The sequence below is a fragment of the Pangasianodon hypophthalmus genome, chromosome 4, assembly GCF_027358585.1.
Source record: "Pangasianodon hypophthalmus isolate fPanHyp1 chromosome 4, fPanHyp1.pri, whole genome shotgun sequence".
In the NCBI taxonomy this organism is placed as follows: domain Eukaryota; kingdom Metazoa; phylum Chordata; class Actinopteri; order Siluriformes; family Pangasiidae; genus Pangasianodon; species Pangasianodon hypophthalmus.
In genome coordinates this window covers 32,427,385-32,450,086 of record NC_069713.1, presented here as the reverse complement: position 1 = coordinate 32,450,086, position 22,702 = coordinate 32,427,385, and the positions used below count along the sequence as shown (strand labels likewise).

At 42.0% G+C, this 22,702-nt stretch overlaps 1 protein-coding gene across 1 annotated transcript in view; it reads left to right on the top strand.

Annotated features, from left to right (window-relative positions):
• LOC113540461 (uncharacterized) overlaps nt 1–22,485 on the top strand; it is a 122,612-nt gene extending 100,127 nt beyond the window's left edge. The window contains exons 7-14 of the mRNA XM_026936968.3: nt 8,175–8,431; nt 9,371–9,507; nt 11,446–11,567; nt 13,287–13,404; nt 13,891–14,199; nt 14,430–14,634; nt 14,798–15,221; nt 16,448–22,485. Coding sequence (XP_026792769.3) covers nt 8,175–8,431; nt 9,371–9,507; nt 11,446–11,567; nt 13,287–13,404; nt 13,891–14,199; nt 14,430–14,634; nt 14,798–15,221; nt 16,448–17,341 — 2,466 coding nt within the window. The 3' untranslated portion in view covers nt 17,342–22,485. The remainder of the gene's footprint in view (nt 1–8,174; nt 8,432–9,370; nt 9,508–11,445; nt 11,568–13,286; nt 13,405–13,890; nt 14,200–14,429; nt 14,635–14,797; nt 15,222–16,447) is intronic.
• The last annotated feature ends 217 nt before the right edge of the window (nt 22,486–22,702 follow it).

Genomic DNA, 22,702 nt, shown 5'->3' with positions numbered 1-22,702 from the left:
CCTCAAGAGACAAAGTTTGCTAGTGTGAAGGTAGGGCTATACTTCCTGGTTATGACACTTGTCTGTTTTTTTTTTTTTTTTGTGTGTTTCGATGATGGATTGCCCGGGATTACCCTAAAAATAGACACGTCGAGTTTTTGTTCTTCCGTCCCGCCTTAATGAACTACACGTCACACTAACGACAAGAAAGGAAGGTTAAATTAAGGAGAAATCTTGGTGGAATCAGTGCCATATTTATTCATTAGGAGCAGCAAATTTAATTCCGCTCACCATCACTGCTAGCCAAAGCCCCATATAATGTAAAAGACAGAAGGAAGAAGGAGTGAGAGAGAGAAAGAGAGAGAGAGAGAGAGAGGGAGAGGGCGAGTGTTAAACTGCTGTGAGGAGGGAGAGCAATTCTTCTGGGGCTCAACAGCCAGGTGGACGAGCGGGTGGAATTATGGGTAAACAGATGAACTGTTCTCTGTCTCTGCTTGGACTCACATTCTGTCTGTAAACCCAATAAAAATCCAAATACTGAGTAATTTCATCCAACATCCCTGCAAAAAAAAAGAAAGAAAAAAGAAAGAAAACCAGACTGGCCTATTTTTCATCCTTGTGTACACAGCTCTGAATTCAGCTCTACAGCACAGCGATACTAAAAATAAGGATGAAGAGAGAGAGAGAGAGAGAGAGAGAGAGAGAGAGAGATGTGTGTGTATATTTAATAGGTGCAAAGAATGTAGAAAGAGAGCGATGAGTGGAGAACATAATGGGCTTCAAGAGGTTGAAAGAGGTTTTAAGACAATCCACAACACCACTAGTAAAAAAAAAAACCAACACGAAAGATAACACTTTCACACAATTACATAAAACAAATCATAAAATTAGCACCAAATTCCCACTTTGCTTATTTACCACTGAAATAAAAACAAACAAACAAACAAACAAACAAAAAAACAGATGTGAATTTATCACTGGGTTTCTTGGATTTTTTTCTGAGAAGCTGAGAAAAAGAGACTGAGAGAGAAATAGGAAGAGAAAAGAGAGAAATAGAGATAGACAGAGAAGGAGAGAGAGAGATAGAGGGAAAAAGAGATGAGAGAGAAATAGAGATAGGAAGACTGAGAGGGGAGGAGAGGGAGAGAGAGTCAGACATACACAGGGAGACAGAGAGAGGGGGCAAGATACTGAGAGAAAAAGGGAGACGGACAGAAGAAAAGAGATGAGAGAGAGAGAGAAATAGAGATAGACAGAGAAGGAGAGACATGGAGAGACAGATAGAGGGGAAAAAAGAGACAGAGAGAAATAGAGAGAGAAACAGAGAGACAGAGAGAGTCAGACATACACAGGGAGAAGGAGAGAGGGAAAAAATAGAGGGACATGGATAGAGGAAAAGAGAGAGAGAGACAGACAGAGGGAGAAAGAGACTGAGAGAAATAGGAAGAGAGGAGACAGAGACTGATAGAAAGAGTCTAAGGGTAGAGAGAGAGAGAGAGAGAGAGTGAGTGTGTGTGTGTGTGAGAGAGAGAGAGAGAGAGAGAGAGAGAGAGAGAGTGTGTGAGAGAGAGAGAGAGAGAGCGCTTCATGCTCCAGGGAGAAGAAGAGTATTTTCAATAGGAGCAATTTCATTTTGTCTCTTTTAGTTTATTTAAAAACAAAACAAAACAAACCCCAGAAGGTGTCAGATATTCCTCGCCTTCTACACACACACACTCTCTCTCTCTCACACACATACACACACACACACACACACACACAGACTCTCTCTCTCTCTCTCTCACACACACACACACACTCACGGCCCTTTCTGTGAACCCTGGCCAGAGAAGCTGTGGAGGGATTTGATCTCTAATGTTGCTCTTTAATTCTGTTTACATTTAATTATTTTTGTTAATTACTTCAAAAAATTGGATACTTGTGTCAAAATAGCCTTTAGAGATTTGAAATAAAGGATGAATTTAAATAGAGAAGGTTGTGTGTGTGTGTGTGTGTGTGTGTGTGTGTTTGCCAGAGAGACTGGGGATTTTACAGCTGTGCTATCTACTAGCTGTGCAGATGCGACCTCCATGTAAATCTTGGCTCTGAGTGCTCGAATAAAGCGTTCAGTCATCTCTCTCTCGCTCTCTCTCTCTCTCTCGCTCTCTCTCCACACACACACACACACACACACACACACACACAAACATTTGTTATTCGAGGTCTAAAACCAGTCGACTGGAGTTTGAGACCTGCTTCATTAACTCCGCTAAACAACTCCAGTGACCTTGAGGGGTCACGTTTGGTCCTCCACGAAACAGATCAAAATAAAGCCGGACACGTTGATATTATCATAAGCATCTGCTGCATTGTTCCTAACATTGTCAACACAAAGCGAATTCCCAGAATCGTAATTATACAGTGTGTGTGTGTGTGTGTGTGTGTGTGTGTGTGTGTGTGTGTGTGTGTGTGTAATTGTAGGTGTGTATCTTCATTCTGTGTGTGTGTGTATAATTGTGCATGTCTATGGGTGGTATGTTTCTCTGATTAAATGCTGATTGCAAGAACTCTGAGTCAGTGTGTGAGTGTGTGTGTGTGTGTGTGTGTGTGTGTGTGTGTGTGTGTGGGGTGCAGCACCAGTACACAGTGCTGTCTTGCAGTCAGCAGATAAACAGTTTCGTCTCCAGATGTACGTTCACATCTGTAACACCTGGGTGTCTTTGTATAGCGCGAGTGCTGTCATCAACTCCACACTCACTGACGTGCGGGTTTTGTGTATTAAAATTACTTTTATTTTTCTTCCTCCGAAACCAAACTGAGCTTCGTGACACTGCCACCTAGTGGAGACGGCTGAACTACAGCATTTATCCGTCTCTTGGTTTCAGCTTGAACTTGTTCAAACTTGTTCGAGCTTGTCCTTCACAACAACCCATGTTGTGTGTGTTTCAGATACACAACCTAAAACATTAATAAAACATCTACAGCACTACATTTGTTCCTGTCCCACGCTACTATAACTACACTTTACCCGAAAATATAATCATTCAAATACTTCAAATATTGTATTTTTTACATTTACATTTAATCTCTCTTGCTTGAAACATCCCTTTTTACAGTTTATAAGAAAATACACATTTAATTGTGTCCTGAACCCATTCACTCCTATAAAATATCTGGAATATTCCACAAGTCACATGTTCAACAGGAAGTTGCATCATCCAAATTTCCTGACGATCATAAGGAGAAGAAGAAAACTAAGTTCTCACGTTGGTTTTTCTTTATTTTCAATGATATTGTGATGTTGATTGATGAGGTCACTTTGAAAGTACAACCATTAAATCATTAGAATGTCCTTAATGTCCTCATGCCATTAGCATGGATGCTATTAAAGCACATTTTGTGTAGTTGCTAATTCTGTGCTGAAACCATATTTTCAACCCAATTTAACAGCAAAGAGACCGTGAAAAATGAGAAATGGAAATGGAGATGGGTTAAATGCATTCTTGCTTAGATTCAGTGTTGAAAATGCTTAAAAAGTGAACTTTTTTAGAGTTACAAGGACTAAATGGTCCCCAATCGTGGAATAATGATTACACTTCTCCTTCACCGTGTGCTCTATTTGTAAAGGAGTGGCTAATCCGTGGCCATAAACCTGCAGCACTGGCAGGATTATGGGTGTTTGCCTTTGCAATGTGAAGAGAGATTGTTCTAATCTTCTCTGAGAGCGAGAGAGAGAGAGAGAGAGAGAGAGAGAGAGGGAGAGACAGAGAGGGAGAGGGAGAGAAAAAGAAAGATCACAGAACGGAGGGGGGTGGAGGGTGAAAATATCGCAGACGGAAGACAAGGTGAAAGAGGCATGGGCGTAGAGCGGTTGTGAAAACGACGGCGTGTTGTGACGGACACAAACTGGGCACTGTGATGGTTTCAGGAAGCTTGAAAGTGTGAGATGTAGCAGGGAATGAGCTTGGCAGAGGCGGGAGAGGGGAGAAGGTATAACATGGGATTTTCTATAAATGTTTTCAGTGCATGTCCTTCTCCAGAGCTTCATGGCCAGATGTACCAAGCTGTTATTAAGCTGCATGAAATTAGGCTTGTGTGTTAGGTACAAAACAGGTGTACAATCCTAAACATGCAAATGTGATCTCATCGGTCACAAACACACACTCTACATGGCCAAAAGTATGTGCACCCCTGACCATCACACCCATATGTGGTTCTTCCCCAAACTATTGTCGCAAAGTTAAAAGCACGCAATTGTATAGAATGTCTCTGTGTGCTGTAACATTACAGTTTCCCTTCACTGGGACTAAGAGACTCAAACCTGTTCCAGCATGACAATGCCCCTGTGCACAAAGCGCGCTCCATGAAGACATGGTGTGTGAAGGTTGGAGTGGAAGAACTCGAGTGTCCTGCACAGAGCCCTGACCTCAACCCCACTGAACACCTTTGGGATGAACTGGAACAACCGATCAGTGGCATTGCATTACAACCCTAATACACACTGTGTATATAGACAGAAGAATATATTCCCAAAGCCTGGGAACTCGTAAAAGTGCTTAAAAATGCTTAATTAATTACACTTAGCATTTCACTGGAGAGCCATTCACACAATTGTAGGGCAGGAGGGAATGTAGGGTAGGATGAGAGAGAGAGAGAGAGAGAGAGAGCGAGAGAGGGAGAGATAAATATAAGTATGATCCATAAACATGCTCAAGAGAGAGTGTGTTCTTGAGCTGTTATACACTGGAAGTAAAGTAGAGACTGTAATGGAGTAGGAGAAACAGAGAGAGTGGAAGGTGTAGGGAGACGGAGGTATAGGGGGAGGAAGAAGGTGATGAGTGTGTACTCACAGTGTAAGTGACATCTCTCCTCCCCAAACAGATTGTTGCTACTCTGTCTATTTTTCACTCCCGATACATTTAAATTACCTTTGTTCCGCTAAGTGCTATTTAATCATTCACTCTCTCTTGTTTACAGCATTAGTTATTGCAACACATGGCTTTGCAATTACCTAAAAGTAAATTGGTGCGTGTATGTGCACATTAGGTGTGTAGCGCAATACCTGTGTATCTGTTTAGTGCTACAAATATCTGTAGTCAGATTTTAAACCTGAAGTAGATGTGGCCTGAACTGGAAGTTTTTTTTTTTTTAATGAACCCTAGAACTATGACCCTGAAAACACTGGAAAAAGCCGGAGGTAGAAATGGCAGCACTGGTCTGCGAATGGCAGCCTGGTCTGCGAATTCTGCCAATCAGTGTGTGACTGGTGTCTATCAGAAATGCGCACAACGCTGTTTTTTAATCCCACATGCACGGTTATTATCTTTCTGTATACCTGGCTGCAGTTTCTAATGAATTTACTTGCTTCAACTTCTCAAAACAAACAAACTTGTAGTGTTTTTTTAATTAAACCACTGTGACCCTGACCAGGCAGGTACTAAGGATGAATGAATGAGCGCTGTTAGTGTTCATGAACACAGGTGATTTATTATTTTTTTTGTTTGTGCAGGATCCACGAAAAAGTGTGAAAAGTGGAAAAAATAGTGCTCCTCCTATTCGTTTCTGTATGTGTATCCATTCAGATTAAATGATCTGTGCATTCCAAATCATGCATTCTTTTTCAGTTTCATCCCCAGTGCACATGCATGTGTGTGTGTGTGTGTGTGTGTGTGTGTGTGTGTGTGTGTGTGTGTGTGTGTGTAGACAGTAGGAAAGATACGAGGTGCCAAGTTTGTGTCCAGTCAGGCCCGTTTAATTCAGCTCATTTTCCCTCTGTGCCTCCGTCTGTTCCGCCAAACACACAGTACCCATGGGAGACCCCAGGGACTTTGGACTAAGTGTGTGTGTGTGTGTGTGTGTGTGTGTGTGTGTGTGTGTGTGTGTGTGTGAGCATGCATGTGCTACTCTGCAACGTGGGAGTTAGTATAAGGAAGTTGGCAGCTTGTTGGAGCAAGGCAATAGAAGTTGCACTCACCTACATGGTTCAGCTCCATCCCTTGCACTCCTTGCCAGCCATTTACACACACACACACACACACACACACACACACACACAGGGCACTCTGGGTGCAAGTCCAAACTCTGTACTTACATCCAAAATGTAATCAGTGGAGAGATTTGCTCAGGCTCTTTCTATTAGAAAAGCATTACTTTGTTCACTGCTTTTATGATAATGAGCACTATTCTTATAATGAATATAAATATGAACTTATGATTGAAGCGTATTAATTAAATACCACTTTTATGCATAGCCATTAAATGGACAGAAATCATAAAACTTTAAAGGCTGTGGTGAAAAAAAAGTCTAATTCTGTTTCCGAGAATACAAAACATGACACACATGAGAACATCTGCATTAAAGATATTTTCACTTAAACATGAATTCATGCTCGTTTTAGGGCCATTTCATGTTCCAGGATTTCGATTATATTCCCTCATTCTTCTGCTCAGGTCATATTAACTTAACTAGGGGAAAGTTAGTCGTGTTCAGAATCGGGTTACGCAGCTGCTTAAGTCATTTACAGCATTAAACTGATCATGTTATGGCATTAATTCGATTTTCTGGGTTCATTGTTCTAGCTGTGAATTGTATAAAATAGCACTTGATCCAGCACAACTTATTATTTTGCATTAATTTCTTTTAATCGCACACTGACAGTTAATTGTGCACACATCTTAATGAAGCCACATTATGATACTAAACTGAGGTTATAAAGACAATGTTTTGTGTGGGATGTAGATTATTTTATCACGCTTTTAATTCACACTTATCAGCAGTTTACACTAACAGCAGTGCTAACACTTTACTCTAGAGCTAAACCTGAATAATAATTACAGCTATATTTACTTGTGCAGAAACATAGTCAGAGCTGTATATCTAACTTGTGTCAAAACACCGTCTCAGCACTTTCTCTGCTGCAATTTATTCTCCTTTTGTGGGAAAACATAGTAGGCACAACAGCTTTTTTTTTTTAAAAGCACAATGTTTAAGTAGTTTTGTTTGAAACTACAATGTGCTGAGCAAGCACAGTTGTTTTGCAGTAAAGTTTTTCCTTTTTCAATCAGCTCTCTTGACACTGAAGTAGATATAAGATGGCAAAACAGGTACTCTAAAGAAGGGAAAACTAATAAATGATAAAAAAAAAAAAAGTTTTAAAAATGGGCTTTCCAGTTATCTTTAATTTGCTCTGTTTTTACTGATAAAATCTGGATATCCTGGACAATCCAAAAGATACAACTCTATTATAAACACTGGCATTTTGATAGACGTGAAACAGGACAGGTTTTGTTCTTACCGAAGCGCAGCATTTAGAATATATGTTTAGTATTTTTTTGTATCTGAAATATAGGGACTGCTCAAGCTCCAGAGCTTCCATGCAAAGCAGCAGAAAGTCATTTTCCAGAAGAGTGTGTGTCCTAAATCACATACTAATGTACTAAATAGTAAATAATACTGTAGGATGTAATTAATAAAAAGTAAATAATAGGATGTGCTGAATCAAGTGCTATTTTATACGCTGCTGAATAATGAAAGCCATATTGTTAAATTAAACCATTAAACCAAATTGGCAGTGATTAATGTAATAACTAGGATTATTCACATTCCAATATATTAGCTATATACTAGACTCCTGTTAACATCTGCTGTACTATAGAGAACATCCTGATTGGTTGCATCACTGTATGGTGTGGCCGTTGCTCCGCCCACAACTGCAAATCTCTCCAGAGTGTGGTGAGATCAGCGAAACTCATCACAGGTTTACAGGACGTTTACTAGTAATGGTCTGAGGAAAGCTCACAAAATCACCTCAGACCTCAGTCACCTAGCACACAATCTGCTTTGCAGACATTATCGGAGCATCCAGACATGGACATGAAGGCTCGGTGTTACCTGCAGGCTATTAGATTCCTAAATCGCCTCTGGCTCAGTTCGTTCTCCTTTTCCCACTGTCAGAGTGTCAGAGTCCTAGAATAGCAACAGGCAGCAAAGATTGTGAAGAGCATAGCATAGTTTTAGCCTCATTCTGACTCTAAAAGCCAGTGATGACAGTAACAGTTCTGAATATTTAGTGAGAACACATCTGAAACTGTGATTCTGTGGACGTTCTGTAGCTAGCTATGTAGTTTGCATGGCTATATCACATTAGCCAGGTTCGACCATTCATATATTTCTGAGTTCATCCTCAGATCCATTTTGTATTCTGTTTTATATGCAGGCTGTTGACTACGAGAGTCGGAGCTCATATTCCTTCTCTGTGGAAGTGATGAACCCAACTGTTGACCCACGTTTCCTGCGCCGTGGCCCGTTTAAGGACCGTGCCTCTGTCCGAGTGGCCGTACTGGATGCAGACGAACCGCCGCGATTCTCCCGGGCCCGGTACCACATGGAGGTGTCGGAGAACTGCCCTCCGGCATGCACCGTTGGACGGGTTAGTGCCGTGGACCCAGACACAGGACTCAGCAGCAACATCAGGTAGGGGACTGACTTAGGGTAGGACTGAGGAGCCATGTAAATATTTCAGTTCTCTTTATTGTGAAACATTATAGTAAAAGTTGTCTCTCTGACTTCTGGTCCTTGAGACCCAGACCCCCAAGCAGCTGACTATTTCTAGCCAACCTCTATGTATTCTCCTGGCCACAGAGATCTAGAAGAGCTGCGCTTGCTTTCTGGTTCTCTTTAGAGCTTAGCACCTCTGTGCAGGATGGTGAGCAGGTGCTAGATTTTGTCCCACCTATGCAAAGCCACCTAAGGAGTCTGTCTATGAGGCCCAGTTCCTGAGAATCAAGGACCTCTGTGCATTTGGAGTCCAGTAGATCTGGAATACCATGATCCACTGATGAGAAATTTTTAGGCCATTAAAGTGCTCTTAACTGGGCTTTGAAATGCCATTTCTGGTTTCTGTCCCAGACCACCATCCCCATGTCATCCGTGACTGATTTGAACTTTATAGCTCCGCAACCCAGACACCCACTGACCTGAATTTTTAGACAGTGTTGTGTTCCCAGCTTTGAGAGAGTCTTCCAGATGGGGTACCACAAATAAATGCCAGACTGAATCTATGGAGTGGAGTAAAGTGAAATCTTGTGAGATTTAGGATTATACCAGGATAGTAATGTTGAAGGCTCATGGTTTTGGCTCACATTCTTCCATTGTTTACTTTTGTCTAGTTCTAAGTGAACAACTGTCCAATTTTGGGAAAATCTGCAAGCTAGCCAACTACAACAGATCAGATAACAGGCCATCTTTGATTGCACTTTCATCCGTCACGTGTATTTCACTGGTTTACTCTAGCTTTTATGCTTCTAATGTCTCTGTATCACAATGTCACTCTTTGTCGACCATCCCTGCCTGTCTCTGTCCTACCTCACCTCTCTGTCTCTCTCTCTCTCTCTCTCTTTCTCTCTCTCTCAGGTACTCCATTGATCCTCAGTCAGATCCAGAGGCTTTGTTCCGCATCACCCCAGACACTGGGCTTATCACCACGACAACGGAGCTGGACCGCGAGCATGAGCAGTGGCACAATATCACCATCATTGCCACACAAAGAGGTAATAACAGGCCTCAATCTCTCACACAGTTCTGAAATGCTGTGAAAGCACAGAGTTAGATCATAACAAGAAAACACAAAACATGTGGGCTTATTGTTATATATCCACAAAATAAGTAAACTTCCATCTTTTTTTTTTATATTTGCAAGCGATGGCAGCTCTCGGTGGTAGTTCTGTAACAGCAATATGTAGACCATATGGTGTGAAAATGATGAATGGTTTAAAAATTAACTACTTGTGCCTCCTTGTGGTTTGTGTACAGCAGGGATTCTCAGTTAGATTTGACCTGGGGGAGATCGAGATTATTACATAATATTGATTGAATTTTTTTTTTAATTTAAAAGTCACATGATACATAGTGCACTACATGTAGTGGATGTCATTCGATACTAAAAATGTGAGAAAATGGAGACAAATGTAAATAAAACTACACATTAAAAGTACATATTTACCTATTGAGTAAGATTAAAAAGAAGAATCACTACTATTACATTTACAATTCATTAAAAAAAAGCAGATTTACACACAAGTGGGACGGAGATGGATCTTGTTTTAACCTGAAGTGCGGAGAGAGATGCTCCTCCACAGCTCTATCGTTTTTTTTTTAAGTACCGATTTTCCTCGATTGCATTCTTCTCGCTGTTTTGCTGAAACTCAGAGAACTCATATTTTTCAGTCTAATAACCTTTTTCATTCTGTGGTCCTACTCCACAAACACACACATCTCTACTGTAAGAGTGTATACAGTTATACATTTCAGTATGTCTTAATGCTAGGACATTATTTGAATGTAACTGAAAAAAAAAATGGGTTGGGGATGGGTTGGGAAAAGAAAACAATATGATGATCCCGGATATATGAATAAATATATGATTATAGACCCCAAACATGCCATAATGTAATTAATCGTTTTTATAAACAATTCTATTCGAATTATACAAAGTCATGATGAAATAATGTAAATGTTTTTTTTTGCTGTAAAAGATGATGTGAAGATTATGTATGAAGAATATACAGTTTAATTATATACACTACTGTGTTTAGTACCTACGTGAATACAGTCCAATCCCAAGCTGAAAGCATGGCACTGAATGTTAATGTGAGGAGGCTTTTGTAGCTATACTTTCTCCGGCTCAGAACCAATCCATTAAGTCCAAGTCTATGACAGGCTCATGCTGTCCAAGACAACCAAACACAAGCTATTTATTTGATATGACAGGCATTAATCTGGAATGGGAGAAATGATCGAAGATCTACTCGAGTCTAAATTTGTAAAAGTGTCACACGCTGGCAGAACCCCAGTCAAACTCCTCTGTATGATCGCTTGTGTTATAGCAGCCAGACTCCCTCTGTGCCCGTACATGCCTGGCCTGGGTGAACTGGTATACTGATTTTTCACTGGCCAGCCAAATCACTAAACTGTAACAGTGGGGCCAGGAATAGCTCTATACAGGCAACTGCATCCCAGATATAGACGCAGCATCTGACGAAGAGATTCTAGATATCTGTGTGTAAGTTTACCCCACAAACGAGTGTCACAGAAAGCTTTAATGTGTGGTTTGATGAAGCAGGATGCAAATATGGGTGCTCATTTATCTTATTGAGGGAAAACCAAAGTCCGTAGCATGGGTCGACAAGAATAATCCATACTCTTAATCTGAAAACAAAGAAACAAAGAAACAAGGCACTCAGGAGAACACGGCTTAGACTTTGCAAGACACAACAAGGTCTAAGTAAACAAATTAATCAGGGGCTAACACAAAACAGGTGAACACACGAGGTAACAGACCAATGACATGGCAGGCATGGAGACAGGACCAAAACCAAAACCAAAACAAAAGCACATGACAGTCTTTGTTATGGGAACTGTGATGCAAAATGGGGACTCCATGACACTAGCTAACACACAAACACTGCTCTTCCATTCTCTTACATCAGATAACCCCAGCCAGGTTTCCAGAGTGCTGGTTGCCATAGAGACGCTGGACCTGAATGACAACGCTCCGGAGCTGGACCGACAGTACACGACAGCCATGTGTGACTCCGCCTCCACTGGACAGGTGAGCTGAATCACGAAATCACAAAATCACCGACTAATAACGTTTACATTTACAGGGTTATTCATTTAGCTTACGTAGCGTTTAGATTAGTTCGCATTTATGCTTTATACAGAAATAGACGTAGAAGTCGTTGTGAGCTACACACTCTATGAGGAATAAAACACACAGGGGTGTGCTGTTATAGAAAAATAATCAATGACAGGGTGATGATTAGTTTCCAATTACAGCGTTTCCTGAAGTGTTTTATTCCTATTATACTACAGCAGTTTGCCAACTATTACAAATGTCTATTTATTAACGTACAACACATTATGCTTTTTAACCATTTATAGTTACTTTTCATGACAATGTCCTCTGTCCTGAAGACTTTCCCACGGTGGAAAACTAACTGACCACCACAAAGCACTGACACTGGAGACTCCTTCCATAAGTGTTGAATAAATGTCTCCTTATAGAAAGCTTCAAAATCGCAATGATTAGATGTTTTTCTTTGTAAATAGCACATTTAATAATTAATCCAATTATTATTATTATTATTATTATTACTACAAGAATATACGGAGTGTTACTTGATTATATTACCATTATTCCGTACACCATAATGTTTTTTTTTATTCAAATCCCTTCAGCCATTGCTGAATTTTCCTTCTCACCCTTTTATCCAGGAATTAATTGAATATCTACTCCACTGTTTGTTTGTGATTTGCTGCTTGTCTCACTGTGTCATGATATTTTCCCACATGTTTAGTTTTTAATTGGGTCTCCATGCCCATCTGCTCAGCTTTCTCAGCACATGTCTCTTCTCTGACATTTAATCTGCACTCATTTCTAGAGCTCCTTCTAACTTCTAACTGTCTGAGGCAGGAACATTTCATGGACTTCAAGATGTACTGAGCTGCTAATGTGACTTGACAGTCTCTTAATCTTCATGCATTACGGAAAACACACACATAAAAAAAACGGGCTTCCCCTGCCACGGCGTAACTGTCCTGCCAGCACTCGCTTCTGAACCACATTACACTCGTTCTTCTTTCCAGTGCGTCCCTGAGGTGTGAGGAAAGACGCAAGACGGTGGGATATGATTATTTGTAGCCTAAGGGAGTCTCTTGGGTTAGAGATATTTTGCAGCATTTGGTAAACTCGTATCTGTGTATGTGTAGGTACTCCCAAAAACTCAGTACTTCATTCATTCATTCATTCATTCATCCATCTTGAGTAACCTATCCGAGGAACACTGGGGATTAGACAGGAATGCACCCTTGATGGGATGGGATGCTAGTCTATCTCTGGGCAGCCTCACACACACAAACACACACACACACACACACACACACACACACACCTAAAGACAATTTCTCATACCCAATCCACCCACCAGGATGTTTTTGAGAGGAATCTGGAGAACTCACACTGACCATGTGAAACGCAGCACAATCAGTATCCTGAGCTCAGGATCGAACCGGGGACCCTGGCGCTCGGAGGCAGCAGCAAGGCTGCCGAGTTATTCATCGTTTTTATTTTACATTCCTTTATCTCAGTTTGCCTACTGCAGAGGCTAATGCAGAGGATAATGCTAATATCTGGCTTTAATGTGTGAATCGTAGTGAATAATACGTCCCTAATCTCGTCTCTCTTTTCGTCTTTATATACTTCATCTTATTTATTTATTATTGCTTGCTTGCCTTCATTGCTCTCCTTTCCTCTGTCTCTTCCTCTCAGGTGGTGCAAGTGTTGAGAGCAATTGATAGAGACGAGGGAGGGAACGACAGCACGGTCTACTTCAACATCCCTGCAGAGTCCAGTGCCGCACTCAACTTCAGCATTAGAGAGAGTGGAGGTGTGCGTTGTTTTTCACCCTGTCTAATATTCTATCTCTCCCACTCTTCCCCACTGCTTCTTTCTCTTTCTCTCCCTATCCTTTTCCAGTTTCCTCTCTCTGGCTTTCACACTTACGCTTTCTCTTTATATATATTTCAGACTGCCTTTCTCTCTTCCTCTGTGTCTCTGCTTCTCCCGTCATTGTTCGTATCTCCGGCTCCTTTGTGCACTGCTACTTTGTTTGTCTTTGCTTCTCCCTGCCACATATGTCTCCTCCCTGTGCTGAGAGAATATGTTTTGGCATTCTCCACAGCATTCAGATTCAATGGTCTGGACAAATGTAGTCCCGGCAGCAAAGGAATTAAACTTCACTTGACTGATTTCAGTGGAATTAAATGTCTATCAGGCTCCATTTGAGCTTAAAGCCTCCTTTTTTATCTAACCATCTATCTTTCCATTTCCTCTTTCCCTTTCTTGTTTATTTGTCTGTCTGTTTTTTCTCCAGGTCCCACCGCAAGCCTGGTCCTAGTCTCACCCTTACAGGCGCTCTCCCGCTCTTCCACGTCCTCTCTGACGCTCCATGTTCCTCTGGTCCTCAGGGACGTATCCTCGGGTCTGACGAGCACGGCGACCGTCACCGTGTCAGTGTGTCCCTGTCTGAGAGGAGGTGCACGAGCCGGGGAGAAGGAGAAGCAGAGTGATGCGGAGTGGGAAAGGGAAACTGTGTGTCTACCCCAGCACTCCTCCCTGCCTTCTCCGGGTCTCAGCACAGCGGCCCTCCTGGCAATTTTAGCATGCGGGGCGACACTTTTGGGTATGACCATGAAAAAGATTATATAATGACTAGTCATTTGTCTGTGTGTCTGTCTGAGTGCTTCTTGTTCTAATGGCCTGTTGGAATCATTTTCTCTCTGGAGCACCCTGCAATTTTATTGAAAAAAATATATCAAACTACAGACAGTATGTATTCCATTTTATAAATGACAAAAAAACTGATTCTTCTTTTCTTTTTTCCTTTTCCATTTCCCTTTTCTCTCTCTTTAGCTGTCACTGCTCTCTCTCTGTCCCTGCGCAGACAAAAAAGGGACTCGCTTTCTCCTCTAGAGGAAGACGATGTCAGGGAGAACATCATCACGTATGACGACGAGGGAGGCGGTGAAGCCGACACCGCTGCTTTTGACATCACGGCACTCCAGAGCGCCCCCCACAGTGCTCGCAGGGGATACCGAACCCTAGACAGTAGGAACATGTGAGTCAGTGCGGGCTGAATTCATGCTGACGGCACACTATTCAGTCCTTCCCCTAGTTGTGCACTTTGCTAGCATAGTGACATGAATATAAATATGTTCTACATCAAGACAATATTTCAGTTAACTGTATCTGTCTCTGCTTTCCCAATAATATCCCATCAGACGCCTCTCTCAGCGTGGCCAGGATAAATCACGGACATACAGCAGCTGGGCCCAATCAGGAGCTATGGATAGTGGGCAGTACCCCAGCCAGACTCCTCTATATGGTCGCCTGTGTTACAGCAGCCAGACCCTCCCTGTGCTACGGCGCTCGCAGGGTCCATACGACCCTGGCCTGACTGAACTGGGATATCGCGTTTCCGGTGGCCAGCCGGATCACTCCCTTGTAATCCATAACCAAGGTGCAATGGTGGGGCCGCTGGAACCGGGAGCCTTGTACATGGGGCCCAGTGAGGTGGGGAATAGCTCTAGAGAGGGAACTGCGTCCCAGGATGGAGCCACTGCGTCTGAAGAAGGAACGCCACAGAAAAATGATACCAAGGAAGATTCGGGCAGTGACGCCCAGCAGAGCCAGGATCTTAACTGGGTAAAGAGTCATCTCCTTTTTACAATAAATATTTCTATTTTAGTGTTGATCAGTCAATAATTAATGGGAAAATCCACCCTGAACAACTTGAATATTAATCTTTAATAAATAACGTGATTTAATAGCATCCAAAGTTTCATTTTTAAGGAAAGTTTAAACTTTCATTGACATATTGGTTTATTTTCACTTAACGGTTTCCTACCTTACACACAAAGCCGCTGGCACCAGTGGGAATTCATCTGTACCTAAAAAAAAAAAAAGGCGATGCAGCAGCACTTTAGTGTCCAGTATCTGACCTCTGACCTCGTCATCTGTGCTCAAGCAGATCAGCTTCCAAAGCTTTTGCTGCTTCCACTATTTCTACATTGGCTTTCTCATTACGTGAGAAAAGACGCACTACCATGTGCTACCAGTGAAACCCTTACGTTTGAGAACAATGCCATTTTTTTGTCTCCTACTAAAAGTCATTGTAACTATGCTGACCTCGTCCCCCTGTGACATCAGCACGGCACACAACTGCTAACGTCTCACTGAAATTCTCAATGAAAACACAGCAACAGATTAGCACCAGAATCGCTAAATTCATCACACAATATTTTATATTTCAATATAAACATATTTAATGCATTTCAGGGTGGAGGTTTCCTTTAATTTAATTAATTTACATCGAGACTACTTAGTTTTATACAAGATGCAAAATTCAATAATTTGTTGACTGGTTAATCCAAATCTACATATGCAAATTTATGCAAATCTACATTACATACTGAACAGATTATTTGGAAGGTTTGTGTTTGTAAGATGAGTGAAATATTATTTTATTGTATAAAGATGTTATAATGAATGGACATGGAATTGATTTACATGCAAAAAAATGAGAAGGTAGTAATAATAGTGTGCTCTTTTGTAATGTCTCGTACCTTTTCCAATTTACAGAGCTCTCTAAAGCTCTCTAAATCTCTGCTACAGCTTCTCTACTCATCTCGTCTTCTTTAACTTTCTGCCTTTAAGGATCGTGTTTGAACAGCTACACTTTCATTCTTTTCTCAGATCTAAGTATATATTTGTTTGCACCTGTTCATAGTAACTATTTGTCTCTCTCTGCTTTCTAATCCATCTTAATAAAACTCCATCCTTCTTCCTTCTTCTCTCCATTCTCCTTTCTTTAGAAGCATAAGCTCATCCTGACCCACTTTAACCTTCCTGCTCCTCCCCGTCCCCAACAGGTGCAGTCAGATTCTGCTCCACGGGAACTGGTGCTGACTCGCTCAGGCTCACTGGCCAGGCCTGGAGCTTCAGGTGGCTGGGTGTGTGATTCAGCCACACTGCCCATGACGGGGCGGCGCTCCTCACGTGCTGGGCTCTCACCAAAAAAGAGTGCAGCTGGCTCCACAGATGGCACAGATGGAGCAAACAATGCCATGCAATCTGTCAGCCGCAATTACACCACCATCCTGCAGGGGGAGCAGCAGAAGGACTACACGGGCAGCTTGAGCCGAGGAGGATTGGAGATGGGAAGTAGTTTTGTGGTAGCGAGGCCAGAAGGGGGGATTCCACTGTGCGTCCCGGAGAGCACAGGGTTCGTGGCTGACTGGCGGGAACGGGTAGGGGCTTACAGCTTGGGCAGGAGAGATATGATGCCCCAGCTGCTGCCCTACCCTGGGCAGGGTCGAGGGGCATTTGGAGGGATCCTGGGATATGGAGGAGCTTGGCCTACAGTGCCTGAAGCTGCAGGAAGGGGCATGCAAGGAGGAGGTGGCCAGTCCCTGGCCTTGAGAGTTGGCGAGTTCCTAAGGCTACGTCTGGCGCAGGTGACCTTTGATCCGACGCAGCCGCCGTATGACTCGGTGCAAGTGTATGGCCTTGAAGGCACAGGGTCACGGGCTGGCTCGCTCAGCTCCCTGGAGAGCGAAGGAGAGAAGGAGTCCAACAAGGAGGAGTGGGGTGGTGGGCTGGAGGAGTGGGGTCCACGTTTCCACAAACTAGCCCAACTCTTCCAAGAAAGGGAGAAAGAAATGGAGGATGAAAAGGAGAGCGAGACAGAGACACCCAGGAATCGAAATAAGGAGAAACAGGAGAAAGATCAGCAGTCTGGAGATGAGAGGAAAGACAAAGACTGAGAGCGGGAGTCGGGGATGGTGTAAGGGTATGGGGGGATAAGTAAACGGCAATCAATACTAGAGTAATAGGTAAAGAAGGAAAAGAAGAGAGAGCGCGCGCGAGAGAGAAATATAAAGGAAAAGTAATTGGGATGGACACACAAAACAAACATAAGCTAAATAGAGAGAAAGAGAGAGGAAGCTACAGAGTGAGTGATTGATGCAATTTAAAGCAATATGTGTTAAAAAGCAGAACAGTGAACACAGAAGGAGAGACGGGGAACGCTTTGTTTCTCTTCAGAGTATTCACCATTCTCTAAGTGTTGCAGGCAGGGAGTGGGTAAAAAATGCCCATAGTACCTTTTCTATTCACAGATAGATAGATAGAGAGAGAGAGAGGGAGAGAGAGATAGTGCAGATGACTTAAATTATGTTTTTGGGGCAATGTGCAAGACAATACAACCGCCAGGGAGTCTGGAAGAAAGTAGGCTATCATACCACGACTGATAAATACAAAGGAATACAAAAAGATGAGAGATAAAGATTTGTACAGGAAGTGCTGGAGAGAATTAGTCTGCTCATGGTGTTGGCGAAATGGTTATCATGAAAATCGGCCTGCCCACACGTATAGGCGTTTTTCCAAAAAAAAAAAAGAAAAAAAAGAAAAAGTGAATCGTCTTACTTTCTTTTGATGCCTTTTCAATGCAAAACATCTTGACTTGGATTTCAAATGGACTCACTTCATACACATGAAAGAATTTCACGTTTGCAAAACTGGATATCAACTGCCATATTAGAAATCTAAAGAACGACTGACATGCATTTAAATGGGGATACAGGTGTAATGTGATATAGTGTCAGTGTTCTTTTGCTGGATCTGTGTAAAGAATATGGGAATTGCAGAAACTTTATGCTTCATTTCTTTTCATTATCCACTTTTTCGGTGATTACTAGCACTTTTTAGCACAGCAGTTATTTGCTGATTACTTTCAAAGTATTGACCAATTCTAGAGCAATTACCGAAGAGAAATATTCAGATGTCATGAATTTTTAATTGGCACAATTACTCAAGAGAAATCAGGAGCAGGACGCAAAGTCTCAGCTGGAATGCACTTTTATATGTGAAGCTCAATAATAGATATGATGATACTGTTGTTGTTTTTCCATATAAAAAAAAAAAACAGTATAAATATCATGACATTGTATGTAAATGTAAATATTGACTACCATTGTGTAAAGTGATTACTGAGTACTGAGTGAGTACCGTAGTATTCAAAATAACAACGTGAAAAGTAATTTAAAAGAAAGCTAGAGGAGATAAAAGATTAAAATGTCATGTTGGATTACAGCACTGAGGGATGAAATCACCTGCAGAGGAATAAACTGAACCGAGTGGGCTTGTCTGGATTATTTGGGATTAACTCTACTGTAGGGCATCAAGCCTAACTGGAATCCAGAACTGATCCACCTGACGATGCTGAAGTCAGAAATAGTTTGCCCCACAACCAATGAGTGTCTGTGGATGTTTTGAATGCCCACAAATGTACAGAATTTCAACCAATCATCTGAAGATGGACACGTGGATGTAGCCATTTTTTCCATATTCTGTACAAGGGTGAACACACACACACACACACACACACACACACACACACACACACACACACACACACAGTGTTGCGTTGTGACAGAATACAAGTAACAGCGTTACATACTCAGAATATTTTAAAGAAACTCCTCCAATGTTTACGTTTTAATCATTTTAAAAGCACTGAGCCACACTTTCTCGTTTATACTGCGGTTATATCAGCCCCAGATAACTCCCAGAGTCTGTGAGAATTACCTAAATTACCTTATTGTGTGCATGCTGAAACTTTCCTACAAGGTCACAAAGTGACTTATGACACAGTATTTGCAATAAATACCACTGTCATACAGCCATTTTAGGCAGCAAGGTGGTGCAGAGGGTAGCAGGTTGGTGTATATTCCCATCTCATGCACACCTCTGACCAAGATAAAGCAGTTAATGAAGATGAATGAATAAATGAGGCGAGTTGGAAGCCTGGTGCTGACTCCTAGGTAGTAGCAATGTAGACTACCTGGAGCAGCAAGCCTTGAAGTAATTCCCATGAGGACGAGACACTCTTTATAGACACTCCTCTTAGAGTGGCTCTTCATGGGAAGGGCTGGACATCTGGTCCACCTGTAGGCCAAGGTGATGACATTCACCACCCAGTGGCTCTGCATAGACACATTAGGCCACGTGTTTTCTTTTTCACGAATCTTTGGGATGGATCCTCTGGCCTAAATAGTACCATAGGGTGTGTACACACAACAAGGAATGCTCTACAGGCTCAGCTTCATGGAAAGCTCCAAGTTGAATTGACTGATTTACAAAATTGAGTGATATGACCGTGGGCAGAAATCTTGGGTTCAACCACGAGGTGATCCCTGAGTCATCAGGCCACCAACACATGCCAGGCGAACTAATTGCCAGAGCAAGCAGTTCTCCCATTATTTTTGCTGAAGTAATTGCTAGCAAAATGCAGTTGTCAGAGACACCCATTTCAGAACAGTGTCTTGCATAGGATCATAAGGAGGGGCCTTAAGGGACTCCAGTACAAGGGGGAGATCCCAATCTAGGCTCTTAGGGAAATGTGGATGGAGGCACCACAACCCTTTCAGAATGGCACAGAGATGCCATTCAAGCTGACATGGCAGCCACATATACCTATAGGGTCAGATCTAGCAGTCCCTGGAGAAAAGGTAGTACTTGGGGAAACACTTGATGCACCAGATCCATCTAAATAGGTGTACACCATTCACAGAATAGCTTCCACCTAAGCAGATTCATACCCCGTGTACTAGGTGCTCTTGCATTCAGGAATGTTCCTGGACTGCTGGTTCACAGTCTTGTTTAGGATCCGTCGCTGTATGGGGCTTGATCTACAAGATGGATGGGTGTCAACTCCCAGGCAAGGAAGATTTGCAGGGTTGCAAACATACACTTGGCATCATGTGTAAACCAGGTTGGTGGAGAGGCGGACTATATCCTGGCCTAGATGTTCCACCACTAGGACCAAGGTGTTGACCAGCTTCCCCACAGAGTTTCAATCTACAGACTTTCTGTGACATTTCAGTGCTAGCAGTAAAACAGATAATGTATTGCCAGTGTATGCCACATGTGATACAATATCATAAGTTCCCACTAGAACATCATTCATTTAATGCATCTGCTGAGACCACAGGCATGTGGCTCAGCCGGACCTGCATGTGATCCATCATATTAGCTAAATTGTGCGCCATGGATCTATCTGTCCAAATCCTTCTTCAAAGCTCTCAATAAAATCCTTGAATTCCTTTACAAGCAGTGCTGTGCGAAATGGTGCACTGATGATGTGGGTTGTGCGCCACTATCTGATCCCACTTGGGCCCCTGCCCTTTTAAGATTGGCTGCCACCGTTAGTTTAGAGCATGTCAGTGGAACCTGGGAGAAATCCCATTTTCGGATGTTGCTGAGACCGAGAGCAATAAATAACGCATCGTATGGCTAAAAGGAAACCCACTTAACCACAATAGCAGCATTTAGACACACATCTGTTTGTTAGCTGGACAGTGGGAGCTGAAACCAGCTAACCTGGAAGACTCAACAATGTGTGGTATGGTGATGGATGCCAACTCAACCACACTAGTCTGATATAGTCAAATTCCTGCTGGCCGGTTAGATGACAGGGGGGGGGTCATGAAATATTCAGAGATAGGAAGGATTGAGGCGATAGAGCCGAAGGAGAATGAGACCCAGTGGGAAGACAAAACAGCAAACTTGTAGAGCTAACTAGTGAACAGCACAGCGAGCGATGCCAATAAGCCTAGCAATACTAATGAAGGAAAGCCAATTTGTCACTAGTTGGCTCTAAGGAGTTCTGGTTTGTTTAACTAGAAAAACGCTCATAATGTATAACACTAATCTCACAATGGCAGAACAGATGAAAGGAGACTATTGGCAGCTTTATAGGATATCTGTAACTCTGAAAGTAGTTGCTAAGCAGATAGCTCCATATGGTGTACACGTGCTCCAACATGTCCATGAGGCTGCCTTTATTGCAAACACTGCATCATTTTTGCAATGAGTGATCGCAACAATACCGCTCAAAAAGCTGGTTTTGGGTTTGTTTGGAATATTTTGATGGAAACAAACCCCTTCCACGCCACTGTTTTTAGCATCAGATTAATGATACTTATTACATTCACCATTAAAAAAGCAGATGATGAGGAAAACCATAACTTAGTGACTCTGCAGAACAGTGTTCATAGTAAAATTGGAGAATGATGATTCAAAATGTATTCGGAACAAGTTTCTTTTTTTATATATTATAATGAAATACAATTTTGAATATATTTAGGAAGCTGTATTCAGTATTCACCCATTAATACCTTCTCAGAGTATTCTGACCAAACCTACACACACACACACACACACACACACACACACACACACACCTCCTCAATGTCCTGCGTGATCTGATCATTAAGTGGGACGTATTGACTCAGAGCCACTGTGACTGGGCCAGACCAGAACTAGATCCACTGTATTAGTGTACAATCATGATAACGGGTAGAGGAGGAGGCCGAGCCACTTCACCCCTCACGTTTTATTCACCGAACACATTTCATCAGTTAATTATTAAAGCTTTGAGTTTTTCTGTTGAATTCTGAGTAAACCAAGAACACTAGTATTGCAGTTTCTCTCTAGAACCTACATTTACAAATGGTTTCAGTTCCTCTGCTCATTAGATGCGTGGAAAGCTGACACAATGCAATGCACTTATAAACTATACAGGATTTCATACATTAGCAATACATTTGTAACTGAATATTCATTTGTCATTTTGACTAGCATTGTGGTTGAGAATGTTGGGGATATTTGCTTGAAGGCGCTCCATGTCTCCAGCCACAATGGCTCTGCCTCCTTTTTTTCACCATTATTGATCCTGCTCTATGCAGAGTAATATTGAAATCTCACAATGCCATATGAAAAAGTCTATTTATTATATTATTCTGTTGTATTTTCTCTTTTCTTTTTTGTAAATTTGAATAAAGACATATGTTTCGAGGTTTTGTGTGTGTGCTTAAATAAATAATTTCTTAAATAAAACCATTTTTAACTGTCCCTCATGATGTGTCCGTTTTTACTCGCAAATGTGTATTCTTATATGTTTTGCATTGTCATGGAGTAATGAGCGCCAGCTACCGAGAACTCTTTGGATGCACTCCAGGCAATGTCAATGCTGGAAGACTCCTACAGTGAACAGTATGTCCAGTCCAATCTCTTTTTCTACCAGTCTGACAAACACTGAACACAAAGTCAATAATAGAACGGAG